Source organism: Lissotriton helveticus, chromosome 3_1, assembly GCF_964261635.1.
Source record: "Lissotriton helveticus chromosome 3_1, aLisHel1.1, whole genome shotgun sequence".
Classification (NCBI taxonomy): domain Eukaryota; kingdom Metazoa; phylum Chordata; class Amphibia; order Caudata; family Salamandridae; genus Lissotriton; species Lissotriton helveticus.
Window position 1 is genome coordinate 152,614,666 of NC_136061.1, and position 10,901 is coordinate 152,625,566.

A 10,901-nucleotide genomic window follows, 5' to 3' on the forward strand; every position below is an offset into this window, starting at 1 on the left:
AAATCTCTCAAGCTAACTAGACCAATAGTTGAAAGAATGCAGTAAGAGACTAGACAAAGGGCCAGATGTACTATAATGTCAGTTTGCGCTTTCCTAATTCCGAATTTTTGCGATTTGCAATTTAGAAATTGCAAACACCCGTGTACAAATGTGTATAGGACAGATTTTGAGATTCCTAGTGGGTCGCAAAGAGACCTACATCACTAATATTCATGAAGTAGGTCTTGCTTTGAAACACATTGGGAATGGCCTGTACTCACAGGGATGGTGGCCTGCTGGGGACAGCAGACCACCATACCTGAGATTGCTTTTAAATTAAGCATTTATTTTGTAATGCAGCCCGTTTTCCTTAAAGAGATCCATTTAAAAAATGAAAATAATAAGCTACCTTTTCATTTTTTAAGAGTAGGCAGTGGTCCTTGGGACCAGTGTTTTCTCTTAAAAAATGTTGGTGCCCACATTCACAAAGGGTAAGGGGTCCCTTGGGGACCCCTTGTCGTTTGCGAATGGGTTACCACCAACTTGAAGTTGGTGGGAACTGTGAATGTTTTGCGATCTCATTCCCAGTCGCAAAACATTCCTACATATCAGTACGACTCGCTATCCCAAAGGGATGCTCTCGCAAACCCTATTTGAGAGTTGGTAATAGGTTACTGACTCGCAAAATAGGGCTAGTACACAGCATAAAATATTTTACCGGTCTCAAACGGCCCGATGGGTTGTTTGCGAACGGTAAAAAGCTTTGTACATCTGGCACAAAAACTTTTAAGTTGTACAATACCTTATGATAACTTGCATACCTGCCACCTTTACCCTGCTAACTCTAGCACAATTCTAAACTTTGTGTATAATGCATTTTGAAGTCTCTTAGTTCGTTTAATGTTGTTTAGCTTTTGTAGCTTGGCGATCATGTTGTGGTCTAGTTTTATTCAAGGCATCATAAGTGAATACTTCTCTCTCTGGACTCATATGCATCCCCCTGCAGTGAGTGAACTTGCTCATTCATGCTGCAGAGGGAGGAAATGAGAGTACATTGGCATCAGATGAGCACAACCAGGCGGACCGACTGTTGACTTACTTGGAGACCACAAGAATGCAAATATGGTGAAACAAGTCATCAAAATATACTCCACATCATATTCAGGTTTGACGTTTATGATCTGTGTCCCATTCATGGCGACTATGATATATTCTATACTTACTTGGTCGTGTTTTGCTTCGGAGCCTTCAGCTCTGAGCTTGACACATTATCAATCACATCTACGATCAGCCCACACAAATGTTTTTCTACTGACTGTTTGGATATTTCTTTCCACCTCCACTGAAATACACGAGGGACTGTCTTACATCTGAATTCAGTCAGTGAGCAGCTCAGTAGCACTGGGGGGCGAGTGCTACAGAAAATAAAGCAACCTTTTTTCAGTAGCAACCTTTTTTCAGGTGCTTTTGTCTATGCTTTAGTACAACAGGATTAATGTACATATGGCGTGATTTGCACACTATGAACAAGTCAAACCCATTGGCTTTGCAAATGCTTGTTAAATTTGACGTAATTAATACATGCTTACTCTTTTCTGAGAAAAAAAATAGTCTGTGGAGCAGCTTGTGCATGGGGAACCACCATGTCACTTTATACAGTACAGAGTGTTTCCAGCATGTGCACAAGTAGTACTACCATGCCATCTCATCGGTATACACCTGTTACAACGCAATTTTTACTCCGCACTACCACTACAACGCGACCATTACTCCGCATACCATTACAACGCATTGCGCTGGGGGGCGCTCTTGGATAGGGAATAAGTTTAATTTTCTATCCAACACCTTCCCTAGTGTCCACGGGGACTGGAGTTGGAATAGAAAATTATACTTACCACTATCCAGCACCTCTAAGCGCTATGCGTTGTAACGGTATTCGTTGTAAATACCGCGTTGTAATGGTATGCGGAGTAAAAGTATGCGTTGTAACGTCATACATCCAATCTCATCCGGTACAGTGTTTTTGTAGCATGTGCCCCTGGGGTACCGCCTTATAACTTCATCCAGTACACAGTGTTTGCAGCATGTGAACACACTGTACCACCTTCATTCATCCAGTACTGAGTGAAGGTAACACGTACAGATAGTGTACAGATAGGGTACACTCCCACTTACATGTGCCAGGATTGTATTAAAGCCTGCCATTGGACCATCGCTATTCCAACATTTTTTTTTAAGACTTAATGTGTACATGCCTTTATATTTATATTTATCTTTACTGTGCTCCTAAAGCAAGCACACATACCTTTTCACAACTCATGAAATGCAAGCAACTCACCACGGAGACTGTGCACGTATTAGTTCTTGTCAAAGTAACACCACAAACTCCTCCAATATAATTTGTCCAATAAACAAGTGTACCAACGACAAGGTCCACATAATCGGTGACATTGTCGTCCAGTTTTGCACCTTCATTTAACAACCCACTGCATTCTGTGAGTTGGAGTCATATAGAGCCACAATTGGAAAATATTAGTAAATTAAGTTGTCTGTAAAAGGAAATGAAATGCCATATCGTCCCTGATGACATAGAGCCATGTGTTAACCATCTTCAGAATGTTATATAAAATGCGAAACATAATATAAATAAATAATATCACCTATAAAGAGCAGGACATTGATGTATTTTACGGAGTAGGATATTAACACACAATTAAGTGACTAGCCATAGCAGTTGTGTACGTTGCCATGTGTGTGGCTGATTACATACCTCAGTTACTGTTGCACAATATAGAAGTACACTTTCTTTTTAAGGGAGAACCAAATAATACTAAAAGTCTGTTCTTAAGATAGCATTTTCGCCAAAGCGCCTTAGATAGAACAATGTTATCCAATCGAAATAAGTACTCCATCTCTTAACCTCGGAAAGGTGAAAGGCTGAGTCAACCTTGACCCCTGAGCTACAGATCACACTGAGGGGTCCGACACAAACACTTACCTTGCTGAGCTTTCTTATAGGTAGGACACTCAGGGGGATATTTACAAGCCCCTATCGCCACAGGACCGTCACTTTTTGTGGCCTAACGCTGACTTGTAAATAAGGCGATGTCCCTATCGCCTTATTTACCAGGCAGCGTTAAACCACTTAACGTGGCTTAACACTGCCTTGTAAATGACGCACTCTTTCATGCTGTACTTAGCGTGAAAGGGAAGTGAAATAGGTGTTGCGGTGGGCGATCCACCGCAACACCCATTGATTTTGACTCTGCCCCCTATTTACAAGGGCAGCGTAAATATGAGGCAGCACCAATATTAAGACCAGGGAAAACCTGGTTTAAAATAGGCAAAACGAGGAGAAATGCTTTATTTCTTCTTGCTTTTGCTGTTACCATGTGTGCTGTGTTGTGCAGCACACATAGTAACAGCAAAAGCCCATTGATTGTTTATGTGCGGGAAGCGTCACCTTCCTGCACATAATTTACCCATCAATGCAGACACCCTTGTACTATGGCTGCAAAATTTAGCACCAGTCCAGGGGGAAACACACGGCAGCACCATGTTGTTGTAAATATGGGGCAGCCCTGTATATTAGAAGTTGCGGAGCGTGGCGGTAAGCCAAGTAGGCTAACACCATGCTCTGCAACATTGTTGTGAATATGCCCCTCAGTCTCTCAAAAGTGGGGCTAATCCTATTTCTGTTGCCTAGACGTGGAGAGCAGGCTTCCTTCCCACTGCTCTCTAGAGTAGGATAGAGCAGTGGTAACAAATGATCTTTGAAAGTGGTGAAGCCTAAAACTTGCCTGGAACTGCAGCAAGAGAGTCAACAAGACCTCTTCTAGGGAGGATTAAGGGGTTTGCCCCCTGGCCTGGCAAAAGTCATAAAAAATTGGGGTGAAATTGGGCATTTTAAACCAAGTTCTCTCATGGTGTATCAAACCAATGAAACTGGATTTTCTCTATGAGTAGGCCCATTTTTTCAAACTGTGCTATGGATTGCGACCAAGTGTCAAAAAGTACCTGTGCCATGGCCAGCATTTTGACTAGGGTTCCTTCATATGCCATTGGCCAAAAATTACATAAAATATGCAAGTGCCAGAATGTTGCCATTTGTACAATCCATTGACAATAGGTGACCCTTAAGTCACAAATTACACCTACTATGTCTGAGGCATCATTTTGTCATGGTTGTTATCTCCCATATGCCATAGTTGTTCACCCTTAGCCAAGAATGTTCTCATATGTGACTGAAGGAGTCTTTTAAAAAGGTTGCCACCTAGGCCAATAATTCCCTTCAGGATGTCAGAGTCAGCACTTTTTTATCTGTGCCTCTATGCCAAGAATTACCACAAGTGTGCCAGCACCAGCATTTTGCCATGGGTGTTCCATGTGCCAAGTATTGTCTACAGTGTCCTAACACCAACATTTTGGCATGGATATTTCTGAAAGCCAGGAATTATGTTCAGTATGGTAGAGCTAAAGGAAGACTTGCAAGCATAAAACCACATTCTCACTCATGCTCCCCTACATTCACTCATACTCATTTTCATTTACACTCTCTCGCAGTCACTCTTTCACTCACTCAGTCTGACTCACTCATACTCACTAACACTCAGTCTCACTTATTTTAACTAACTGTTACTCACTTTCTCTCACGCACACTCACACATACAGACAACCAACGCTCACACATCTGTCGCACGCATGCAGACAATATACATTTGAAAGCATTCTATTTTACTTACCCCAGCTGCCAGTGAAGACCCCTTTCCAGCTTCAGATATTTTACTTTTTATTATACTAATAGTGAATAATAACCTACTATTTACAATTAGTGTAATAAATATTGGGCAGAAATCAAGGAGGATGGAGACTGATGCACATAAGGATGAACTACCCTCATATTCCTGCTACTTATTTGCCCCCTTAGAGGCCAGGGGTGGCAAAGGCAGAGGCACGTGTCCCAAAGAGTGAGACCCCTGGCCACCCCTAAATTACGTCCATGCTGGCATGCACTTCTCTCAGACACTCAGTGAATAGCTATATAATGACAGGGTGTATGGGTTTAATTTCATAATAAGGACACCTTTGATGTCACGTCAGGATATCCAGACGTTTTAATATGTGACAACAGGTCACGTGACACTCGGGTTTCTCTTGTTCTTTGACATGCCATACTATTTCTACCCAGGGCCACTTTTCTTAGTGTTAATTGTTATCAATTTCTTTGTCTTTTCACTTTTTGGTTCGTAATTGATATAACGTCAACCTCCACCGTGGAAACATGCAATGTAATATAAAAATCATCTCATACATGAAGTTCTGTACACAAAAGCAGGGTGTGTGGGACCAGATTGTGAAGAAAATACAGAAAACAAGACGAGAGGCTGATGGAGTGTAAGAACACTTCGTTAGCAGGGTAGTAGACAATACTTTTTTGTTACATTTTAAATCACATCTGTGTCTGTTGCATGTTTTATATTTATATATATGTGCAACTTAAGGTACAGTTATACACCTGTACAAAGCAAACACAAAGTTGTGAACCCTGCTTGATTAAGAGCTATAGTTCAGTTGCCAGCACATTAAAACTGTGAAGCACGCTGTGGTTGTGCAGACTGACAGCTAAACATTTGGGGCCATATTTATGGCAAAGTCAAGCAGCGCACAGCGCAGCAAGTCACAGGGAAATGGACTACTTTGGTAAAGTAAAGTCCACATTTGTAAAGCGCACAATCACCCGTAAGGGTCTCTAGGCGCTGGGGGGCCGTCGGGAAGATTAAGCGAGCTATTGCCCAGAGTCACATGGTGCTGGGCTGACCTGCCGCCGGAGCCGGGGATCGAACCGTGGTCCCCAGATTCCAGCGTCAGTCGCCCTGGCCGCGACGCCACACCTGGTCCCTGCACTTGTGCAGTTGTGGCTGCCTAGTGCCAAGGCAGGCACCCTTGCACCATGGTGACAGGATGCCTGCATTGTAAGGAGGCAGAAAGGGGCACCTTATCACACAAAACAATCTTCTGAGACATTTTCCTATTTCTATGTGTGGTGCAGAATGCACGAGGAGAAATAAAGTTCTTTCTCCTCATTACACCTCAACTGGGAAGGCATAGCATTTTGGCATATTCACAGCCCTTACGCGCACACAGCCACTTACTGAAGTGAAATTGACAGCAAGCCTTTGAGGGACAGGAAAACACGGTCACCTGAATTTTTTTAATAAATCTGTGATTTGCAATGTAACCACAGTGTGACATGGCTGCAGTAAATTGTAGCGTAGGATATCTTCCAATGATCTCCTAAATAGGTTGGAGTAGAATTCCTTTCTCTGCTCCTCAAGTATGGTCTAGTAGGGATTCTTACACAGCTCTCGAAAATATGGAAGAGCAGGGTACCTTCTACTGTTCTCTAAAGTATGTTAGAATAGGGTACCTTCCACTGCTATCTAAAGGATAGTAGAGCACCTTACACGGATCTCAAAACTATGGTAGAGCAGGGTACCTGCTACTGTCCTCTTTGGGAGTATGGGTGAGCAGGGAACCTTCCACTACTCTCTAAAGTATGTAAGAATAGGGTACCATCCACTGCTATCTAAAGGATAGCAGAGTAGGGTATGCTGCACAGCTCTCTAAAGTATAGGAGAGTAGGGTACCTTCCACTGTCCTCTTAAATAGGGTGGAGTAGAATACTTCCCAATGCTGTCTAGAGTATGGCAGAGTAGGGAACCTCCCACTGTACTCTAGAGTATAGTAGAGTAGGGAACTTCCCACTGCTCTGTGGAGTATGGTAGAGTAGGGATACTTCCACTGCTCTCTAGAGTATGGTAGAGTAGGGATACTTCCACTGTAGAGTATGGTAGAGTAGGGTACCTTCCACTACTCTCTAAAGTATGTTACAATGGGTACTGTCCACTGCTCTCTAAAGGATAGTAGAGTAGGGTATGTTATACAGCTCACTAAAGTATGGTAGAGTAATGTACCTTCCACTATTCGCTTAAATAGGGTGGGATAGAATACCTCCCACTGCTCTCTAGAGTATGGTAAAGTAGGGTACATTCCAGTGCTCTTTAGAGTATGGCAGAGTAGGGTACCTTCCACTGTTCTCTTAAGTAGGTTGAAGTAGAATATCTGCCAATGCTCTATAAAGTATGTTGGAGCAGGGTGCCCTCCATTGCTCTATAGAGTAGGGCACCAACCTTTTCTGTAATAAGAGCTAAGTATGTTCCATGAAAGTCATTGAGTGCTAAAAATATTATTAGCACTGTAACAGTGTTCACGTCAGACAATATTCCATTAGTGGCCACGATATGTAAGGATACTACCAGCGATCACCACAGTGTATTGTCATGGTTGCCAATATGGAATGCCTCTACATGGGTAATACATAACAGTCATAGCTACAACGCCTCTGGTCCCAAGGTAATATTTGTTAAAAGTCTCCTCATGCCACATGATTTATCACTCACATATCAGCTTTGAATGTATTTTTGAAATTTGCCTCTTTTCCTGAAAAGTTCGGCTGAGTTCTGAAAATAAACACATTTTCATCTTGATTACACTCTCAATTCAACCAAGAAAAAGCTTCTGATTTAGTATGGTTGGCTGCACACAGGAGAGCTTCTTTTACCAGTAGCTCCCGAGCTACTCACTAGAGAAGCCTGCTCCAGAACATGATAAAGTATCTTCCAGTGCTCTCTAGAGTGTGGTAGAGTAGGTTACCTTCCAGTGCTCTCTAGAGCATGGTAGAGTAGGAAACCAGCCACTGCTCACTAGAGTATGGTAGATTAGGTTACCTTCCACTGCTCTCTAAAGTATGGTACACTAGGGTACCCTTCCCTGTTCTCTTAAGTAGGGTGGAGTAGAATACCTTCCCCAACTCTCTGGATTATGGTAAAGTAGTATACCTTCTACTGCTCTTTAGAGTATGTTACACTAAGGTACTTTCAACTGTTCTTTTAAATAGTGTGTAGTAGAATACCTTTCACAACACTAGGGTATGGTAGAGTAAGGTACCTTCCACAGCTCTCTAGAGTTTGGTAGAGTAGGTTTCCTTCCACTACTCTTTAGAGCATGGTAGAGTAGGGTACCGTCCATTGCTCTCTGGAGTTTGATAGAGTAGGTTACCTTCCACTGTTTTCTACAGCATAGTAGAGAAGGGTACCTTAAACTGTTCTCTTAAATAGAGTGAAGTAAAATACCTTTCACATCTCTCTAGAGTATGGTAGAGTAGGTTACCTTCCACTGTACTCTAGAGTATGGTAGAGTAGTGTACTTTCAACTGCTCTCTAAGATATGGTAGAGTAGAGAACCTTCTACTGCTCTCTAGCGAGTGGTAGAGTAGGGTTCCTTCCACTGTTTACTTAAGTAGGCTGAAGTAGAATATCTTCCAATGTTCTACAAAGTATATTAGCGTTGGGTGCCCTTCACTGCTATCTAGAGCAGGGGTCTCCAACCTTTTCTGAAAGGAGAGCTACTTATGTTCTATGAAACTCATCAAGTGATATTAATATTATTAGTATTGTAACAGTGTCCACATCAGACAATATTCCATTTGTGGCAATCATATGCAAGGTTCCTACCAGCCATCACCACAGTGCATCAGTCATGGTTGCCAGCAGTAATGTAAAAATGCTTTGTCAATATGGAATGCCTCTACATGGGTAATACATAATAGCCATAGCTACAATGCCTCTAGTACCAAGGTAATAACATTTGCAAAAAGTCTCCTCCATGCCACATGATTTATCACTCAAATATCAGCTTTAAATATATTTTGAAAATTGCCCCATTTTCCTTCAAATATCAGCTCATCAGTTCAGAAAATAAACAAATTTTTATCGTGATACCATTCTCTTAATTGTGGTATACATGTTAATTCAAGCAAGCAAAAGCTCCTAATTTAGTAGGGTTGGCTGCACATGGGATAGCTACTTTTACCAGTAGCTCCCGAGCTACTCATTGGAGAAGCCTGCCCTACAGCATGGTAGAGTAGGGTGCAGCCGACTGCTCTCCTAAATACGTTGGAGTAGAATACCCTCCACTGCTCTGCAGAGCCTGATAAGAGTAGGGAACCTTCCACTGCTCTCCAGAGTATGGTAGAGTAAGGAACCTTCTACTGCTCTCTAGAGTATGGTAGTATAGGGTTCCTCCCTAAGGTAAAGTATGGTAGTAAAGTATGGTACCTTCCACTGATCTCCTGAGTAAGGTGGAGTAGGAATATAAAAACAAACAAGGGCCTGTTCTTTAGCGTGGTGGAAGCACTGAGGAGAAGCACACTGGTGAGTGCAAGAGAGGACAGGGAGAAGCAGCGACAGAGAAACACAGAGCAGGAGAGATATATACACAAGGGAGATGGTTCGAGAAAACACACACACACTCATAGAGCGCTTAACAAAAAACAAAAATGTCTGGCTTGAAAGGCAAATAAAGGAATGGCAAACTCCATGGAAGGTTCAAACACAATATTGACAACCTGGAAATAAAAACAGGCAAATGAGAGTGAAAGGGAAATCCAAAAGTGCAGGCCCCCTACCATTCTCTGCTCTTGATAAGCCACAATATGTCTCGCAATAGTGCCCGCGTTGTCTGGTAGGCTCGACCAAAAAATGCCCAACTTTGGGACTCTCAAAAAAAGATTGTTCACATAAACTTTTTGATGCAAGCTTTCATTAATTAACAGTCACTTATTACCCTGAGTGTGTTCTCAATACTGTGATATCTGATACAGGTTTTGCTATTTTATGAATGCATTATGACTGCAATCAATACCACTGACGAACTACTGCTAACTTTGGGAAATAAAGACAATTGATCTAAAAAAGTAAGAAATGTTAGATAGATAGATAGATAGATAGATAGATAGATAGATAGATAGATAGATAGATAGATAGATAGATAGATAGATAGATAGATAGATAGATAGATAGATAGATAGATAGATAGATAGATAGATAGATAGGATATATATGTAGTCTGGGAGAAATCCCTGATGCTTACATAATGCTGGCTGGGAAAATATCGCTTCTCGAAGCCCAGCAGCTCGATGTGCCTGATGTGGGGGTCTGACATGGTGCCGGCTTCCTTCCCTTTCCCGCCGACGATGCTGTCGGTGCCTGAGTCCGGGGTTGCCCTGTAGTCGGTGGCTGTGCCGCTCAGTTCCTCCTCGGTGCGTGGACTGTGGCGTCTGCTCTTACCAGCCTGGTGTGTTTAGCCTTCGCCGACAAACTCTGGCTATGTAGCCCTTCGAAAGAGGAAGTGACACCAGTACTTCCTGTCACTCTGCGCTCGTGGCTGGGCCTCGTGAGGCTCTCTCGGCGTTACCTCAGACAGGTGCCTGAGTGAACGTTTGCTCAAAATCCATCGAAACCCCATCGTACACACTCTGAGCACGCAGGAGATGCCAGTTGTTCACATTCAAATGAAGACTGCGGTGTAATCATTTTTTTTTTAATTTGCCAAGTCGTAAATGCGTTATTTCAGTATCTTTCCTGTTTCTCTTAAATAATAACCGAATAAATCTAACTAAAATAGATCTTTACAAACAAGCTACCGAACGTTCCGCCGAGTAACTAAAGTTTCTAGTTACTCTTGCAGGCCAAAAATTTTATTTTTTTAATTAATCTTGGCTACCCCGGCTGAACATGTTGTGGTCTTAATTTATCCGCAAATGCCTTAGTTGGATTTCTCATCTGGTGAACTTGTGAGTGTTCAAAGTAAGCCTAGAGCACTCTACATTCAGAAAAATATATATGTAAACATATTGTTATAAAATATAAGCCTAAATATATATGACCAATGTTTTAAGGGGGTTACTGCTACCCAACAGAGTGTCGCTCATTTCATTGACCTCAGAAGAATGAAAGGTTAAGCAAGTCCTCTTAGAATGGTTAATACTGGTGACCTTGGAGGTGCAGATAGAGCTCTGCAGC

At 42.2% G+C, this 10,901-nt stretch overlaps 1 protein-coding gene across 1 annotated transcript in view; it reads right to left on the reverse strand.

Moving 5' to 3' along the window:
- NCF1 (neutrophil cytosolic factor 1) overlaps window positions 1–10,175 on the reverse strand; it is a 70,648-nt gene extending 60,473 nt beyond the window's left edge. The window contains exon 1 of the mRNA XM_078679419.1: window positions 9,970–10,175. Coding sequence (XP_078535545.1) covers window positions 9,970–10,041 — 72 coding nt within the window. The 5' untranslated portion in view covers window positions 10,042–10,175. The remainder of the gene's footprint in view (window positions 1–9,969) is intronic.
- Window positions 10,176–10,901: the final 726 nt, after the last annotated feature.